The sequence below is a fragment of the Protobothrops mucrosquamatus genome, unplaced genomic scaffold (genome assembly GCF_001527695.2).
Source record: "Protobothrops mucrosquamatus isolate PMUCROS unplaced genomic scaffold, P.Mucros_1.0 scaffold_23, whole genome shotgun sequence".
Classification (NCBI taxonomy): Eukaryota; Metazoa; Chordata; class Lepidosauria; order Squamata; family Viperidae; genus Protobothrops; species Protobothrops mucrosquamatus.
The window spans coordinates 710,966-729,645 of record NW_015386099.1 but is presented as its reverse complement, the minus strand read 5'-3'; the positions used below and the strand labels follow the sequence as shown (position 1 = coordinate 729,645).

At 41.0% G+C, this 18,680-nt stretch overlaps 2 protein-coding genes, 1 long non-coding RNA gene and 2 other non-coding genes across 5 annotated transcripts; all 5 read right to left on the bottom strand.

Annotated features, from left to right (window-relative positions):
* Nucleotides 1-1,529: 1,529 nt before the first annotated feature.
* On the bottom strand, nt 1,530-4,940 carry LOC107303030 (ras-related protein Rab-39B-like). The gene is made up of 2 exons (XM_015832213.1): nt 4,500-4,940; nt 1,530-2,578 (listed from the first exon to the last, which is right to left on the bottom strand). The coding sequence occupies exons 1-2, from the start codon at nt 4,718-4,720 to the stop codon at nt 2,155-2,157; spliced, it is 645 nt and encodes a 214-aa protein (XP_015687699.1). The 5' UTR covers nt 4,721-4,940; the 3' UTR covers nt 1,530-2,154.
* Nucleotides 4,941-7,729: 2,789 nt separating this feature from the next.
* On the bottom strand, nt 7,730-12,403 carry RAB42 (RAB42, member RAS oncogene family). The gene is made up of 2 exons (XM_015832202.2): nt 12,174-12,403; nt 7,730-8,147 (listed from the first exon to the last, which is right to left on the bottom strand). Exons 1-2 carry the CDS (start codon nt 12,401-12,403, stop codon nt 7,730-7,732), a joined length of 648 nt encoding a protein of 215 aa, XP_015687688.2.
* A 3,108-nt stretch (nt 12,404-15,511) lies between these two features.
* LOC107303011 lies at nt 15,512-18,596 on the bottom strand. The gene is made up of 4 exons (XR_001549406.1): nt 18,479-18,596; nt 17,130-17,218; nt 16,050-16,134; nt 15,512-15,673 (listed from the first exon to the last, which is right to left on the bottom strand). It is a non-coding gene; the product is annotated as an uncharacterized LOC107303011 (long non-coding RNA).
* LOC114923963 lies at nt 15,864-15,936 on the bottom strand. Its single transcript, XR_003810753.1, has one exon. It is a non-coding gene; the product is annotated as a small nucleolar RNA SNORD99 (small nucleolar RNA).
* On the bottom strand, nt 17,783-17,915 carry LOC114923961. Its single transcript, XR_003810751.1, has one exon. It is a non-coding gene; the product is annotated as a small nucleolar RNA SNORA44 (small nucleolar RNA).
* Nucleotides 18,597-18,680: the final 84 nt, after the last annotated feature.

Below are 18,680 nucleotides of genomic sequence, written 5' to 3'. Positions count from 1 at the left end.
AACTTGTAATGCCATTTGTCTTTTCCAATGCCATCTACGTAACCAGTAGATCTAAAACTAGGAATCTGAAATAATATCAGCTGCAATGTCTTTAGTGTCTACATTCTTTGTTACTGAAAGCTAAATTAATTACCAATAAGAAGCATGGAAAACTCCCTCTTTATGCCTGATTGAACCTGTGAATATTTTATAGTTGTGATACTTACATATATCATTTGGTACAACAGCTTTTAAAAAAGTTGTTGTTAGTTGCGAAGTCATGCCCGACCCATCGCAACACCATGGGCAACCTTCCTCCAGGCCTTCCTGTTCTCTACCATCTTCTGGAGTCCATTTAAGCTCAGGCCTACTGCTTCAGTGACTCCATCCAGCCATCTCATTCTCTGTCGTCTCCTTCTTCTATTGCCCTCCATCTTTCCCAGCATCAGGCTCTTCTCTTTTTAAAAGTACAACGGCTTTTTAAAAATATATATATATCAAATTATCAGTACTTAAAAAGGCGAAGTCTCCTTTTTACATTATTATTGCACTGCTATAGAATTAAGCGTGTTTTAACTTGTTAAATCTGCAAAGTACTTCTTTCATCTTTAAAACTTGTGTGTACTGTACTTGTTCTAGTTTGAAGAGGAAAACAAAGGAAAATTACAAAGGAAAAGTGACAGTATGAATGAAACAAGCAGTGCCACTTAATAAAAGTCTTACCTGGAAGAAATTTATTTCAAGCTCTGCTACTTTTCATTTGTTGCTCTGCTTAGCATTAAGAGGGCACCTTAATAGAGATAGCAAGTTTATATGACATGGCACCAACTGCTAGTTCTACATCTTACTTTACAAAAGCAGAAAACAGTGTTCTCTTTTTTTCTAACCACATGATAAAGCACAATCTAAAATCTGCCAGTTAAAGAAATTGAAGTAACTGAGTTGGTTACCAATCAGATTAGAAAGTGATATATGGGATTGGGTTTCTTAGATGATGCTTATGTTTGTCTCTCATATTTCAAGCTGACTCTTCACTGGAGTATCAGACATAGCAAATTTTGAAGCAGTGTAAGACTGTTAACTGCAATTATATTGGGGACAATATATTGTCACTTGGACATAATGCTAACCATCCTTTAATATCACAGAGTAGTGATGATGTGCAACACTGCCCTGTGTTTATCTGAAGGTGTGAATAGACGTGTACAGATGGAATTCATGAGATTCACTCTAAACAGATCAAGGTTCACTCTGAAAGATTTCAGCCAAGGTAGCTTGAGAATGATGAATAAATAATCACCGGCTCAGAAGACACTGACTAATAGCAATAGCATTTAGACTTATATACTGCCCCATAGTGCTTTACAGTGCTGTATGGGTGGTTTACAATATCAGCATATTACCCCCAACAATCTGGGTCCTCATTTTATCAACCTTGGAAGGATGAAAAGCTGAGTCAACATTGAATTTTTTTTAAAAAAAGATTCTGTATTATCCCCACCACTTCAGTGACAATGGGTAGATTGGGAAAGGACCCTTACCACTAAGTAATTTATGGAAACAAATTTAATGAACATGATCCAGTTTTTTAAAGACACACAATGTAGCTCCTGCAACAGAAAATTATTCTCTTAAATAACAGCTCTCATGTGAAGTGCACCAAGAATCTAGAAGTGTGAGGTAACTGCCAAGGAAAGACAAGCTGAGCTGTGACAGTGAATTCTTGTTTGGTGTTAGAGATATGTATGGAAAGTTGATCACAGCTGCCACACCAAACTATAGTAGGTACCATGCTTCATGGGTATCCCAGCTTGGTTCTTCATGAGTTCAACCCTAGCCTGGCAGCTACACTTGATCACTTTTAAAAACTTTCTTTACATTTGTGACTTGCAAGACTAAATGAGATTGTACGCCTCTGTGATGGAGTCTTCACGATTTGTGCCCACAAGGTAGGCTTACAAAATTTGCTTTGAGCTTTTTCTGCTCTGCAAACCCCATTGCACACATATACATCATTTAAGGACTCTGCAGATTGTGAGTACTTAGACCACAGTGGATTAGTCAACAAATCATGGCTTCACAACCCACAATGTAGCAAAATGTGTAAATTCTTTTGCAAAATTGTTAACACAAGAACATTGTCCCAGTGGCGCAGTGGTTCTTGTCTTTAGCTAGCTAGCAGGAACACGTCTTTCTCTTTTCCTGAGAAGGAACCTCTGGCTGAACCGGCGATGGCAGTTTGGTTTTCACTCCATCCCACTGTGGACCAGATTTCATTACCCCACTTTTCAAGGCCTTGTAGATGCCCAGAGTTAACATTTGGAAAACTGCCTCCACATTCCTGCTGCTTTTCGCCGAGGTCTCGATATACTTTGCTTCCAGGGAAACAGCCAGCTTCTCAGCCTCCCTTTGTTTCACCTTCCGTTCAGCCTCCAGATCACTCTTGTTCCCCACCAGCACGAAAACTGGATGATGAGGTTTGACTGTGTCCACCACTTCCTGGTGCCAGCTCCTGATGTTCTCAAATGATGCCCGATTGGTTAGGTCAAACATCAGGACTCCCCCAGCTGCATTACGGTAGTAAGAACGTGTCACTGATCTACATCACAGAAATAAAATTTGCTGAGCATGGAAACATTGCAAGAAGTCAGAAATACCTTAAATTAGAGCAGGGTTGCGTTCAACGAGAGAATAAGGACAAATCTATCGCTTTCACCCTAATGGAGCCAGGAGCATCCATTTCTATTTTTCTAAAGGAAAGTAATTGCTTCCCAGTCAATGAAGGTTATGTTATTTGGCAAAAATATTACCTTTCTAATTTTATTTCCAGTTTAATGTTAGTGTTTTTTAAAATTAATTTTGCTTTTACAATATGCACTTTGCTGTTTACAGTTACATTGCCTGGAGGAACTTTCTGGGACATTAATTGGGCATCTATTTTTGTGAAATTCCAATAACTTTTAATATATACATTTGCATAAATACATTAGAATAAGCACAAGTCTCGTTTCATTACATATTTTCCATCACTTGGCTGTCCTTCTTGATCAGGGACTCTAGATTCTTTTTAAACAAAACTCACAACTTCCAGAACCCCAAAAAGTCTGAAACCCCCTGAACTAAAGCGTTCAGTCAAACTAATCAAGTTAAACTAAGCTTTCAAGTTCTCTATTAATGTGTGAATTGTAATATTGTTCAGGTATTTCATGTTCCTTAGGGTGTGGTGGTAGACATCTGTGGTCACACGAGTCATCTATAGGGAGGGACTCTAGTTCCCTGTCTCACCTGGATACTTAGATTAAAGCAACTCTGAATATATATATATTATATATATTATATATATATTATATATATATATATATATAAAAGTACCGGAATTTTGACCATGTAATGGTGCAGAAACCAGTCACTTTTTTCAGTGCCATTGTAATATTGAATGGTCACTAACTAAATAGCTGTAAGGTGAGGACTTCTTGAAAGGGAAAGAAAAAAAGCTGGAGTCTCTTAGCTCGTCTGAAACTAAATAGCTTTGTTCTTTCCCTGGGAACATCTAATCACCAGACTGTTGCAGTTAGTAAGATCTTCATCATGGCGTTGCTCTTTTATTCTTTTTCTTTTCCTCGTGTGTCCCATCTGTTCCTTTGTTTACTTATTCCTCACATTTACACAGCCACCCTTCTCGGAAATTTGACACTGGGAGGCATACCATAAAAACAATCATAAAAAACTAATACTGAAACATTCCATAATAAAAAGCATCAATAAAGGTGGTCCTCAACTTACAGTCACTCGTTTAATGACCAGCAGAAGTTACAACGGCACTGAAAAACATGACTTATGACTGTTTTTCACACTTATGACCATTGCAGCATCCCATGGTCACATGACCAAAATTCAGACACTTGGCAACTGGCATGTACTTATGACTGTTGCAGTGTCCCAGGATCATGTGGTCACCTTTTGCAATCTTCTGACCAGCAAAGTCAATGGGGAAGCCAGATTCACTTAACAACCATGTTACTCACTTAACAACTTCAGTGATTCATTTAACAAGTGCAGCAAGAAAGATTGTAAGATGGGGCAAAAATCACTTAACTTGTTTAGCGACAAAAATTGTTGTCGTAAGTCAAGGACTTCCTGTACATTACACCAGAGGTCCCCAACCCCCAGGCCGTGGATTGGTAACCGGGCTGCAGCCTGCCAGAAGCCTGCCCACGCAAACAAGCGAAGCCCAATCCATGGGATGCAGGCAGCACACGAAACCATGTCCCCTCCGGCCCGTGAAAAAACCTCTCCCCACAGAACCGGTCCCTGGCGCTGGGGCGTCTGCATTACACTGGCTGTCTTTATACTCTATGAGAATCTAACTAAAAACAGTGCTGGGAATCTAAAGTTTTTACCCCTCCAAACAACTAGGAAGCAAAGCTTAAGCCTCCTTTCATTTGCAGGCTTGGAAAAGGCCCATCACTTCTGGCCTTTTGGCTGAGAGATTCCAGACCAGCCTTTCTCCCATGACTCACCTGAACCGTTCTTGGCCCGCCGTATCCCAGAACTGCAGCTTGAAACGCAGTTTGGGCTCCATCTCCAGAAAGTGGACATAAAAGTCCACCCCCACCGTTTGGTTCATGGACTCCACAAAGACCCCGTCAGCATAGCGCTTCAGAAGACACGATTTCCCCACCGTGGAATCGCCCAGCATGATGATCCGGAACTGATAGTCCCAGGGAGAATCCACAGCCATTGGGAGGCTGGAAGAAGGAGAGCCTCTGGAAGCTGCTATCTCTTGTGTGCCTGTGTCGGTGTCGGTCTGTGGGCGTGCATGCGTGTGCACCGGTGGAGTGGAGCGAGAAAGCTCATGCCGGCTCAAAATAAAACAGGAACACTCCAATCCGGGGTTCAACCTGGAGTCCCAAACAGTGGAAAAAGTTCTCACCCAGGTAGGAAACTGGTTGAGACTTGTTAGAGATTAGCACAGGTAGTTGCTCTCCCTTTGACCGCCTGAGGCTGCGGCTCTCTTATTCCATGTTTGGGCAGGCAGGCTGCTCCTAAGGGAGGCAGGATATGCACACTCTCCCTGTCCTGCTCCTCCCTGAAAATGGGCTGTGTTTAGCGAAGGCCAAGCCAGGCCAGGCCAGAACACATTTCACCTACATTCAATAGCCTTCAACAAGGTTTCTCTTCTTTGAGGGACGCTAGTCAAAGTAGCCTTCTTAGGCAGCTGAGTGAACAAAAGCCTCCTAAAACTCAGAGGCGGTTGTTGTGCAAACACAGCCAGAATGTGTACACACCCAACCCCATGTAGTTGAACAATAATTTACACAGTAACAAGTTAGGCTAACATGTAATTGCCTAATTGGTAGTCAATTCTGTCTATGTGTTGATGCACATGTATGTGTGTCCTCGCACGCATTTGGTATATTGCAGTCCCGGATAAAGCCAGTTTACAGGAAATACGGTAGATGTCCCTTTAAAGAGGCACTACATATATGCACCATGGCTGTGAGAAAGAAAATACTGCTGGGCCATCTCGGCAAAACTGAATAAGCTTGTTTAGTGCAATGTGTGAATTTAGTCCTGGAGTCCTGGTGGCGCAGTGTTAGAATGCAGGATTGCAATACTGCCCACAGCCTGAAGTTCGATCCTGATGGGGCTCAAGATTGACTAAGCCTCCTATCCATCTGAGGTCGGTAAAATGGATTGGGGGCAATATATTGACTCTGTAAATTGCTTAGAGAGGGCTGTAAGGCACTGTAAAGCGGTATATAAGTCTAAGTGCTATTGCTATTGCTGTTAGTCCCAAAATCCTGGCATGTATGTGTTTTCTGTGGAAGGAACAGACTCAGTGTTAGAAACTCAGCATTTTATATAGAAATCCCATGTGCAAATAGTCCTCGACTATTATTTGTTTAGTGACTGTTCAAAGTTACACTGGCATGGAAAAAAGTGAGTTATGACTGGTCTTCGCACCTATGATAGCATCCCCAGAGTCATGTGATGAAAGTTTGAGTGCTTGGTAATTGATGTGTATTTACAATAGTTGCAGCATCCCAGGATTGTGTATTTGCCATTTGTGACTTTCCCAGCTGTCTTCTTTCAGTGGGACTTATTTATGGCGAGCAAAGTTTAGGAATCAACTTTAAATGCTGTACTTTATCATATGGGTAAAAAGGGAATGGAATTTATAACACCTGTCTGTATTTGTGTATGAGTTACAACCTTTCATTACCCGAGTATTTATGTGTAAATGTCATGGCTACTTTTGTGGGTGAGTTTCAGCTAGGATGGTGCTGTGGGCTAAATTGGGAAGATCAAGCAAACCACTCTCAAGAAAATGCAGGAAAACCACTTCCGAATCACATGGAAGCTGTAGGGATACGTCCCCAACAAATCCTGAGTGGATTTCAACTTAGCAAGTGATTTTACTTTACTGTTAGAGTTAGGGTTAGAGTTAGGGTTAGTGTTTACCATCAAACCCAGAGAAAGCATCACTTTTCCTTCAGCAAGAGGCAGAACAATGTTCTAAGCCAGGGGTCTTCAAACTTGGCCCTTTTATGACTTGTGGACTTCAACTTCCAGAATTCAGCGAGGAATTCTGGGAGTTGAAGTCCACAAGTCATAAAGGGCCAAGTTTGAAGACCCTGTTCTAAACCCTTGTTTCCTTCATTTCAAGAATTACATACTGAGAGATCATTTATTGTGATTTGAACACTACCCAGCATGGAAAAATGGCCAGTGAAGACAATGACAATAAACAAAGCTATACATATTATTATATATTATTACCATTTAACAGGGGAAGTAAATGTTTTTACATCAGATATTTTCAGGATTGTGGAAATGAAGACTTCCTTAAAACATTTGACAACCATAAGATTCTCCCCAGTTCTACACAGCAAGGTAAAATAATGAATAATGGAAAGAAGCTGTTTCTAACCTGCAAAATGCAGAACAAGGCTGCACAATGGCGCTGGGATTAGCGCAGCGGTTTTTACTCCTAACTCAGCATTACATCTGTCTGTCTGCAATCCTTCTCACAACTTGTCCCTTCCATCTAGCAGCTGGATGAAGTTAGCGGCTGGATGAATGAGGATATAGGACAAGGGCCAGAAAACCTGTCCAGGTTGGGACTATGAACTGCAATTAACAGGATGGTGATGTGAAAGTGGGCTGAGATTTTCCAGAGGATCTCTTTTTAGGATGTAATCTGGGTCAGTCACTGGGACCAGAGGGTTAGTCTTCCAAGCTTTCGGACTCGTGCTGGAGCCCATCCTCTGGGAACTCCTCTCTCACCAGGAGAAGAGAGAGAAATTGGTGAGGGAGAAGTTCCCAAAGGATGGGCTCCAGCATGAGTCTGAAAGCTTGGAAGACTAAACCTCCCTCCGGTCCCGGTGACCGACCCAGATTGGATCCTGCAACATTATCCTGGTACATTGCTTTCATTTGTGATATCTTTTTAGTTTTGATGCTAAAAAAAAAACATTTCAAGTTGAGAATTAAAAAAAAAACAATGCTGTTTTCTTTTGTATCTAAAAACAACGGGAAAAATATGTCACTGATTTTCAGCAGGAAACAAGATCTGAGATGAGATTAGAAAGAGCTCCGGAGGATGTAATAAAGTAGTTGGGGGGTCACAGGTTGTGGATGATCTCACTTGGATAAGGATCAACCCAATGGATTAAGTCTGTGTTTCATCTACGGAAGAATTCTATTTTGAGTAGCCAGTGTCCTGTAACATCCAGTTCTAACCGAGTTAACACTGGCATGCTTCTTTGGATGGCTTCTTTCTTTGCAGACTACTTGCTCTCCTCTTATAAACGATTTTCACGCCATCCCAGCCTTCCTGCAGGTTAAACTCTTTGTTTCTCAGAGCCTCATAGATAGCATTGGTGATGGTCTCGAAAGCCAGGTCTATGTTGGTGTCAGTTTTGGCAGATGTTTCTATAAAAGATGTGCCTAGAGACATGGCCAAGCCTTCTGCTTCCTCCAGGGTGACCCTGTTCATTGATTCGAGATCACATTTGTGGCCAACTAGGAGAAAAATTACTTTGTCCATCACATTGGTCACCTCATTGTACCAATCAAAGATGCTCTCAAAAGACCTTCGATTGGTCATATCAAAGATCAGCAGCACACCAACCGCATTCCGGTAGAAAGACCTGGTGATGCACCTAAGAGGGGGAAAGGCCAAATTGATACATTAGCTTTTTCTCCAATATATCAGAGTTAACTAGAGCAGGGTTCTCAACTTTGGCAACTTTAAGATCTGTGGACTTCCAACTCCCAGAATTCTTCAGCCAGCATGGCTGTCTGAAGAATTCTGGGAGTTGAAGTCCACAAGTCTTCAAGTTTGGAGACCCCTGATCTAGAGGACAGAATTATTAATCTTTATTGTAATCTATAACAAGATATAATTTACTTGGACTTCAGTAAGGCATTTGATAAAGTAGATCACAACCTACTACTCAATAACATAGAAAAATCTGGATTAGACAGCATCACCACCAGATGGATCCGTAGCTGGCTGACTGGCTGTATTCAGCGTGTGCTCCTCAATGGAACCACATCTACATGGAGGGAAGTGTCTAGTGGGGATGCCCCAGGGCTCTGTTCTGGGCCCAGTGCTCTTCAGCATCTTCATCAACGATTTGGACAAGGGGATAGATGAGGAACTCATCAAATTTGCAGACGACACCAAGCTGGCAGGAATAGCCAACACTCCAGAAGACAGGCTTAGGATACAGGAGGATCTGGACGACTTGAACACTGGGCGCTATCTAACAAAATGAAAATCAATGGTGAAAAAAGTAAGGTTCTACATTTAGGCAAGAAAACCCAAATGTACAGGTATAGTATAGGGGGTACCTTGCTCAATAGTAGTAACTGTGAGAGGGATTTCAGAGTCCTAGTGGACAATCACTTAAATATGAGCCAGCAGAGTGCTGCAGCTGCCAAAAAAGCCAACACAGTGCTAGGCTGCATTAACAGAGGGATAGAATCAAGATCACATGAAGTATTAATACCACTTTACAATGCTTTGGTAAGGCCACACTTGGAATACTGCATCCACTTTTGGTCAAAGATGTTAAGACTCTAGAAAGAGTACAGAGAAGAGCAACAAAGATAATTAGGGGACTGGAGGCTAAAACATATAAGGAACGGTTGCTGGAATTGGGTATGTCTAGTTTAATGAAGAGAAGGACGAGGGGGGACATGATAGCAGTGTTCTAATATCTCAGGGGCTGCCACAAAGAAGAGGGAGTCAAGCTCTTCTCCAAAGCACTGGAAGGCAAGACAAGAAGCAACGAATGGAAACTAATCAAAGAGAGAAGCAATCTAAGGAGAAACTTCCTGACAGTTAGAACAATTAATCAGTGGAACAACCTGCCTCCAGAAGCAGTGAATGCTCCAACACGGGAAGTTTTTAAAAAGAGACTGGACAGCCATTTGTCTGAAATGGTATAGGGTTTCCTGCCTGAGCAGGGGGTTGGACTAGATGACCTCCAAAGTCCCTTCCAACTTTATTATTATTACTATTATTATTATTACTACTATTACTACTACTACTACTACTATTATTATTATTATTATTATTATTATTATTATTATTATCATGATAGGCTACTAATATCTCTTTATAGGATTTTTCTATGTACAACCTTTCTTGACAAATAAATATCCTAAAATAACTCCTGTCGCTGAGTTTATAACTGTGGCCTGTAGAATGCATGCTTTTCTAATAGCTATGTAAACTAAGCACTATCCTAAGACTTTTTATTATGTCTGTTATGCTATGGTTTTTATGTTGTCTGGGTCCATGACCTATGATAAACATCCTACTACTGCAAGATATCAGAGCTATTTGTTGAAGCACTTGTCTGGATACTGTTTCCTTCCATCATGTGCCCACTGACCTTGATCTGGAGTGGTGTTTGCAAAGCAATTTATTTTTTAGATGTAAACATAGGTGAATCCTATTGAGATGATATACAGGTGGTCCTTGACTTATGACTGTAATTTCAGTCTGCAATTTCAGTCATAAGTCATGATAGTCATAAAGCAGGTCACCATGTGACCTTGTCTGATTTTATAACCTTTTTGATGCAGGTCATTAAGCAAACCCATTGGTTGCTATGGAGCATTTTTTGCTGGAAATCAGAAGCAAGCACCAGTTCTACACAAGAATTATAGATTACAAAACTGAGAGTGTTTTATAATGCTTATAACTGCATGCTTCAGATATATCCAATAAGCAGTACACAAAGATGCTATTTGTAACTAATCCAGATTATATTACCAAAATTGCTGTATGTGTGTTATAAAAAAAAAGTAACTAATAGAAACTTGACAGTATCTTGGTGTGGGGAGGACACTGAACCTGGGACATTGGGCATGCAAAGTGATTTGTTCCTGAGCAATGTCCCTGATCATGTAGTCCTCGATTTAGACCGCAATTGAGCTCAAAATTTCCATAGCTAAGCAAGACAGTTGATAAGTGAGTTTTGCCCTATTTTGTGAGTTTTCTTGCCACAGTTGTTAAATGAATCATTGCAGTTGTAAAGTTAGTAACACGGTTGTTAAGTGAATCCAGCTTCCCCATTGCTTTTGCTTGTCAGAAGGTTACAAAAGGTGATCACATGATCCTGGGATGCTGCAACCATCATAAATATGAGCCAGTTGCAAGAGTCTGAATTTTGATCACATGACGGTGGGGATGCTGCAATGGTTGTGTCAAAGACAGTTATAAGTCATTTTTTTCAGTGTTGTTGTAACTTTGAATGGTCACTAAATGAACGGCTGTAAATCGAGGACTATCTGTAATCTGGAATATTCCTGCCCCTTTTTTAAAAATATACCAGAACCAACGAGAATTGTATGAAAACAAAACTACTGTTCCCTTTTATCTCCCAAGGGGTAGTCCCACCAGTGTTTCACAACACAAACAGGATCTAGGAGCTCCTTAATGACCAACAGTTCATTATCAGATTAACTTAACCAGTTCATAGTCCATTACTCTGCGAATCTGATGACACAGGTTAGGTCTGTGAAGACTTACCAGTTAATAAATGGGATGTCTTTAAGGTGCCCCAACATTGTGTTCTTTTGTCTTCTATCTCCCGATTAGCCTTGAAATCTCAGCTTCAATCATATCATACATCTCCCAGGTTCCCTTTCTTTCAGCTGCTGGCCCCACACCTCTTCAGATAACAGATGCCAGATGTAATCAGGAGGAGGATGGGGAAAGCTCTCAAGGCCAAGTCATTGGGGGGAGGATTAATTCATAACCAAAGCAGGAGTTTGAGACAGTCTTCCTGGGACCCTCCTTAATAAAAGGAGAACTTCTAAGCCTAAAGGGAAGGTGGCTGGATTATTACATTTTGAAGAAATTGAAGTTATCTAGAATTCTAGATCTCCATTTAAATGCTGGGGCAACTCTTAAGAGTGATAATTCCTAAGCTCCATGGTCAATATTCTTCACTGCTTACAGAAAGTAAGTCTATAAACCAGAACTTCAAAAGCAGAAGTTTGCAGCTTATTTGCTGCACAAGTATTTTGTGCCTTCTGAGGTTGGTAGCTGAGAAACCCTGGTTTCTGAAGGTTTCTGAAATTGCTCACAATTTGCCTCCAGTTTCCATGACCTTATCTCTGGTCGGTCTGCTGATGTAGCTTGTCAACTGAAATTGTGGTCCTCAGCAGGACAGCTAATTTGTTTTTTAAATTTATTATGTATTATCTGGTAGATTGATATCAGTTTTCCTCCCGGAGCTCATAACAATCCTTTCCCATTTTTCCAACAACAATTCCATTAGGTAGGAATTGAGAGAATAACTGGTCTAAGTGTTCACTGAAGACCTTCTGTGGGTGTGGGAGGGGCTAGAATCTATGTTTCCTTGCTCATAGCCCAACAACTCCATAACAACATCATGCTGCTTCTCACTTTTGGAGCAACGTAAGAATTCAACAAAATGGTGGAAATGGCTGGCCATTTTAGGTCTGTGGAGGTGCCAAGCCTACCCTTGTTGAAAGGTACCACCATCAGTGGCCTTCCATTTGTTCTGCTCCGGTTCTGAATGGGGTTCCCCTTACAACGTGCCCAATGTTTTGACCTTTAAATATCCTTGCTCTGAAACATTTTATCTCCAGGGCTAGAATATTTCAATCTTGAATCATTTAGCACCCTTCTGGGCTCTCCTTACCTGAACCTTTCCTGACCAGCAGTGTCCCAGAGTTGAAGCTTCACCTTGATTCCTGGAGGGAGCTCCATCATCTTGCTGTAGAACTCTACACCCACTGTGGGACATGGGGTTGGGATGAAGCATCGCTCTGTGTATCGCCGCAGCAGAGATGTTTTGCCCACGGTGGAATCACCCAGCAGGAGGATCCGAAACTGGTAGTGCCAGTTGCCACTGGGTGGGTGGGCCGGCATTATCAGCCCCAATTTTGCCTCAGTAGATACTTCCATTGTGGAAAGGTTGACAGTGGGAGCAGGAGAGCAGCCTTGGCATGGAACCTTGAAAAGAACCTGATTGTCCCTCCTCTGCTGATCTCAACAAAGTTCTGCTACTGACAGAACTCTACAGGATGAAGATACAGAGGTCTCCACCCTCGAGACTCCCCCCCACAAACTACTATCTCCTCTGGAACAAGGAAAAGCCAACCCACCTCTTAGGAGGAATTCCTTTCGCTCCTCCTCTCTTAGCTCCACCTATCACATTCCCTTCTAGCTTGGCTTCTCCAAACAACAAAGCCTCGAGGTGATCTGATTTCTGTTTTTGAGGGATGATTAGACAGAAACATGGATTGCCTTGGACATTATGTGGTTTTAGATTTTTTTTCTTTGATGTCCTGTTTTAATCACAGTCACCTTTGTGAGTTAGGCAGAGACAATAATTGAATATATAAATACATAAATCTATTATTTCAGATACGTGTGCATAAAGAACTGTGTCTACTAGACTTCTCTAGAATATCATCTCCAAGCTCTCTGAATTGCTGCTATTGTGGAATAAAGTAGAATTCTGGAACATCCCAGAAGATCAGATTTCAAAGATCAGATTTAGAACTCGGTGGATTCCACTTCTGTAGAAATCAAGTTCATCAAAGAGAATGTAGATGTTCCATCTAGTAGCAGTTGGGCTTCTTGCTTGATTCAGAGGACCATGACCCAAACCTATACCAATGTTTTTAGGAGCACTCAAATTCTAAAAGAAAAAAGGGGAGGAGGTAAAGGAAATCTACCAGTTTTCTTCCCCTTTGCAAATTGACTGTATCACATCCCCACCCACAGCTCTTAAGAATAACATGCAGACTTCTTCCCCAGTTCCTCTTTCCTTTGCATGCCAGTCTCTTAAAAATCAGTCTTGCTGTTTTGTTATCTATATTCTTCCAGGCATTAACTGATAAACTATTTAGATTTGTAGTAGCTTCTGGGGAAGAGCTTAAAGGAAGACCTTTCTGGAGGACTTGTGTTCCTTACAATGCAGCAAACCCTCATCTCCAAAAGCAGAGTTAATACAGGACTAGGAAGCCCTGGGAAGTCTTCTTTGCCCTTCCCTGCTCTCCTTAGCTGCCTCCAGCGCTTATCTAATCTCTTCCCCCAGCCCCCAGTCATGTGCCAGCAGCTCCTAATATTATGCATGAGGGCTAATTCACTCCATCTATTTTGCACATATAGGACAAAAGTCCTTGAGCAAGGGGGGCCCTCTTGCTTTTTCTTTCCAACTTCATTTCATCTGAAAGGCATACCTTCCATCTAGCAAAAATATTGATAAAGCAATTGGAAAATTAGTTTGCAAAGAACATCCAACACCACCTTAATATTCCATTATATCAGCCATTATAGATAGCCACTTCTTCTGATGACTGGAGAAGTTGAAACTTCATGAGCAAACTGGGTGCATTTTTAAGTTTTTATCCCCTTCTTTGCTTTTTGGTTACTTTAAAACTTTCTCATGCTTTCATGGCAGGGAATTGCATAACTGATTTTGACTAATCATGATTATTCAGAGACGCACAAAGACTTTGGAAGACCAAAGTCCCTGTCTATTCTTCCTTTCACAAAGCCACCATGAAGCCAATTCATAACCAAGTGGAGGGTTGATCTTGGCTCTTCCCAGCTTACACCCCAAATCTGTAAACTACATCAAATTTCCCCATCCTCAAACTAGACTATGATTTCCATTCTTGTCAATACCTCTAGAACTGAACAGAAATTTTAGCTGGAGTACATTCTAACAAGCATTCCTATCTTCCTTCATTTAATGCTCAGGGAGTATGTTTTAACCAATTTTGAATGCACACCCCTATTCGGCAGAGAATAGTTGCTTCCTCCAGGCTGGAGAGTGGTTGCTTATTTTTCCCCAGCAGGCCTTCAGACACCCCCCCATGCAAAAATAAAAAAAATCAACTGCTTTTGTTCGTTACCCAGGTGTGCTGAATTTCTATCTGACATGGTTGTGAAAGGTACAGCAGTCCTAAAAATAGAACTGACCAAACAATTACATCTTATCAGCCCTCCTGTTCCTTGTAGTTTTTTTTCAAAATCCAGGTGATCTAAGGATCAACTGTGCATGAAAAGCATCAGGTATTGTGTTTCTGTATGCGTATGTTTTTTGAGGCTTTGGAATCACAAGGCATGGAGAAAAATGCTGGCGCTCACCTGAGTTTTTGACACTTGCATCCATCCTGCCAGTGTGACGTCAGCTGTGGTTTATAGCTTGTACACTTTCTATGCATATCTAACCAACTGCAGTTTATTGTTAATCCTTGATTTATAACAATTGAGCCCAAAATTTCCAATGCTAAGTGAGAGTTAATTTTGCCCCATTTTATGACCTTTCTTGCCACAGTTAAGTGAATCGCTGCAGTTGTTAAATTAGCAACATGGTTAAGTGAATCTGGCTTCTCAACTGATTGCTGTAAGGTCACAAATGACGATCATGGAAAACAACCATCTTGAGTGAGTTGCCAAGTGTCAGAATTTTGATCACATGCTGCAACAGTCTTAAATGTGAAAAATGGTCATGTTCTTTTTCAGTGCCACTGTAACTTCAGTCACTAAATGAACTGTCATAAGTCGAGGACTACCTGTATACATTCACATAAGCTATGTCTTAGCATCTGTGTGAGACCAGCCATTTAGCCACCCAGCCTGTCTTGTTTGCTCTGATTTACAACCTTCTCTAACATTTATTATGCTGCTCACCTCCTCTATAAGGTGGACTCTGGGTGGCTTACAAGTGATAAACATCTGTAATCATGTCTTATTTTTTTGAAAAAGAACGATGCTTTAACTCAAATTGAGGCACACAAGAAATGTTCAAAAGCAAGCCCATCCAGGCTTTAGATTGTCTTCTGAACCTATTTCAATGAATAGTTGAAATACATTAATTAAAACTTTCAATCTTAAGTACAAGCCAAAGCTAGTTGCCAGTTTGGCTGCCAGAATTAATCTATGTTAGTGCATAGGATGCATTTTATGTCAAGGAGTGGGCAAGGAGAGAGAACAAGAATGCACAACACTGGGAAAAAAAGACACAATCTTTTAATTCCATACAATTACAAAAAAGACATAACTATTATCAGAAAGCGGTTCCAAAAAATTTCAGAAATTTTTGCTGGAGTTTTTTCCTATCTTCAGCAGGCCCTTGGCTTTTTCAGCAGGCCTATAGCAAATTCCAAGGAAATCTCTGAAGACCTAAAATAAAAAAGTTTTTTTAAAATTACCCCAAGTAGTTTTTTTCATTGCCCCCCTGAACCAGTTTTACACTACCCCACTGTGTATGCGCCAAGTATCCCCTCTCTGCACTTCCGAATACTAGGTTAGAGAGTAAAGAAGAGATGAAAAACTTTGATTTCTGGAAACAAACAATGATGCCAACACCCCTGCCTCATCTCAGCCCCATATCCGCAGGATTCATCCAGCTGTCACCATTAGCAAATCTGTCATCATAGACAAGGCAGAGGTGGTGTAGATCTCATATGCTACATGTTCAGAGTTACTTAAAAAGTGGCTACCGGGTATTACACTATGTAACGCAGATCTATGATCATCAGGAAGCACTCATATTTACATTGCTGTCATTTGCTGAGCCGTCCACTCCACCAGAAGGCCTTCTCCAGAAGAAAAATGGAAGGTCACCACATTGTCCTGTTCTCCTGTAGAAAGAATGTGGGCGCTGAGAGCCAATATACAGTTTTACAACTAATTTCCATAAAATGGTAAATTAAATGCAGTGCACACTAATAGTAGGATGTTAAAATGAGACACGGACGAAGGCAGTTTAAAGTTACTATACAGCTAGTCCTTAACTTACGACCACAATTGTGTCCAAAATCTGTTGCCAAGTGAGAAATTTGTTAAGTGAGTTTTGCCCCATTTTACGCCTTTTCTCGCCCAATTTGTTAAGCGAGTCACTGCAGATCTTAAATTAGTGACATGGTTGTTAAATCAATCTGGTTTCCCCATTGACTTTGCTTGTCAGAAGGTTGCAAAAGGGGATCACGTGACCCTGGGACACTGCAAAATGTCATAAATGTGAGTTGTCAAGCATGTAAATCACGTGACCATGGGGATGCTGCGACGGCTGTGTGAAAAATGGTCACAAGTCACTTTTTTCAATGCTGTTGTAACTTTGAATGGTCACTAAATGAACTGTTGTAAGTTGAGGACTACCAATATTCAGTAAATACTTCTATTTAAAGATCCTTTGACCACTTAGAACGGAAAAGCTACAGTACAAATATGAGCATCACTGCTCAAAGTGAATTTTAATTATTTTCCAGAGTACACCAACAAGCCAGCATCACTTTACTTTAGTTCTCCCCAACCTGGCACTCTTTTGAAGAGTGGGGACTGCTGAATCTAAGAAGGCTCGCTCAAAGCAAGCACACATTTATGCTTGAAGATCAACTATGGAATGTATGACCATCTGTTTCAAGGCAGCCCAGTTCAATGCTGGATTTATCCCAGCAAAGATGTTAGGACCAGCTTGTTTTACTTTGCCTCCTTTTTGACCATAAGATCAGTAATTGGATCTGATGGGAAAGGGATAGGGAGGGTCCGGAATGCTACTTTCTTTTCATCCCACCTTCTCTCTGTATCACATAGAAACACCACCCATCTCCATGAAAAGCATAAACAGAGAGAGTACCTTGCAGGCTGAGCTGCTAGCTTCGACGGTTACCAGGGAAATGAGGATAATGGCATCTTTTCCAATCATCGAGCACTTCCAGACAGCAACTGAAACATATAAAAACAACCAACATCTGAATTAAAAACCATTCGAGATTGTCTAAGCAAAAGCAGGAATGATTGCATTTCATTAGGATTTTAAAAATCCTAAACATAAATGAGCATTAGAGCCCACATTTCTAGACAGTTACTATTAAATGAAAATACTACTTGGGAAAAAAAGTCTCTGAATGAAAGCTATTCAGGTTGGCTTACAAACACTGAACAACATGGCTTGCAAGATCTTAAAAAAAAAACACCTCAGATTAAACAAGACCTTAAAATTCATGGAAACAAAAAAGAATAGAAAGAAGTTGAAGAGAATATGTCCCATGGGAACCATCTCTAGTTTATATCTAGAGAGCGCGCAAATGAATTCCTCAAAAGTCTGCAGCGGTGTTTCTGAACTTCAACAGCTTTAAGTCCTCCTGCCTTGGGCAGGGGTTAGACTAGAAGACCTCCAAGGTCCCTTCCAGCGCTTTGATTCTAAGCCCACACATCTTTAACCTTGCTCTAGAGGAGCACGCAAAAGAATAAAGAGGTGTTCAATCCTGTGGACAGGTTAATGCTTCAGAGTGTAGAAAGGTCGAGTGACATCCTCAGCTACCAATGGCTGGGAAGTCAAAGTCCTTCTCATCTTATTCTTGCATGTTGTTGGAGACCTTGTGGCTACTGGCTAAACCACAACTCTTGGTTTAACATGCCAACCCATTTTCTTGACTTGACCCAAGAAACTCGTGGATCCTCAAACTTTTGAATGGTGACTTTCTAAAACGATGAATTTATGTTAATCACGTCCCTCTTATGAATACTGTAAAGCAGTTATTTTACTGGGGTGAAGCTAGAGAGCCACTCTGGTGTAGCAGGCTAAAGTGCTGGGAATCAGAAGACTATGAATTCTAGTCATCCTTTAGGCATGAGAGCCAACAGTCCAACCTGCCTCACAAGGTTGATGTTGTGAAGGAAATGTCCGGAATTGCACAAAATAAAGATGAGTTGAATATAATAGAATGCAAGATATAAACCTAAACAAATAAAGCAGAATGTCTATCAGATTAAAAAAATGATCATCGCCTCCCCACCTCAATTTGAGATCTCTTGAATTAACTAAAAGGAAGCGTATAGACCAGTATTTCTCAGTCTGGACCATTTTAAGACAGGTGGACTTCAAGTCCCAGAATTCATATTGGCTGGAGGTGGGAGAATTCTGGGGACTGAAGTCCACACATCTTCAAATGGCAAGGTTGAGAAACACTGGTCTAGACTTACATCGGCTATAATCCTCTGCTGAGGATCATTTGCAAGTGTTCTTATGTCAAGTCGGGACAGGCTTTTATGAACAGCCATGTCCAGCTTCAAAGCAGCAGTCCACCTCATCTCCTTTCCTGCTGAAAGCTAATGGGAAGAAAAAGAGAATTAGACAAAGCCAAGCTACTACAGGACTCCAAAATTAGGCACAGAGATTTATCTT

Excerpts from the sequence above, each read along its gene's own strand:
- RAB42 (XM_015832202.2), bottom strand. The coding sequence starts at position 12,403 with ATGCCGGCCCACCCACCCAGTGGCAACTGGCACTACCAGTTTCGGATC. Across the intron at positions 8,148-12,173 it reads GCTGGTCAGGAAAGGTTCAG|GTGCATCACCAGGTCTTTCT; the intron begins GTAAGGAGAGCC and ends TCCCCCTCTTAG.
- LOC107303030 (XM_015832213.1), bottom strand. The coding sequence starts at position 4,720 with ATGGCTGTGGATTCTCCCTGGGACTATCAGTTCCGGATCATCATGCTG. Across the intron at positions 2,579-4,499 it reads GCGGGCCAAGAACGGTTCAG|ATCAGTGACACGTTCTTACT; the intron begins GTGAGTCATGGG and ends TCTGTGATGTAG.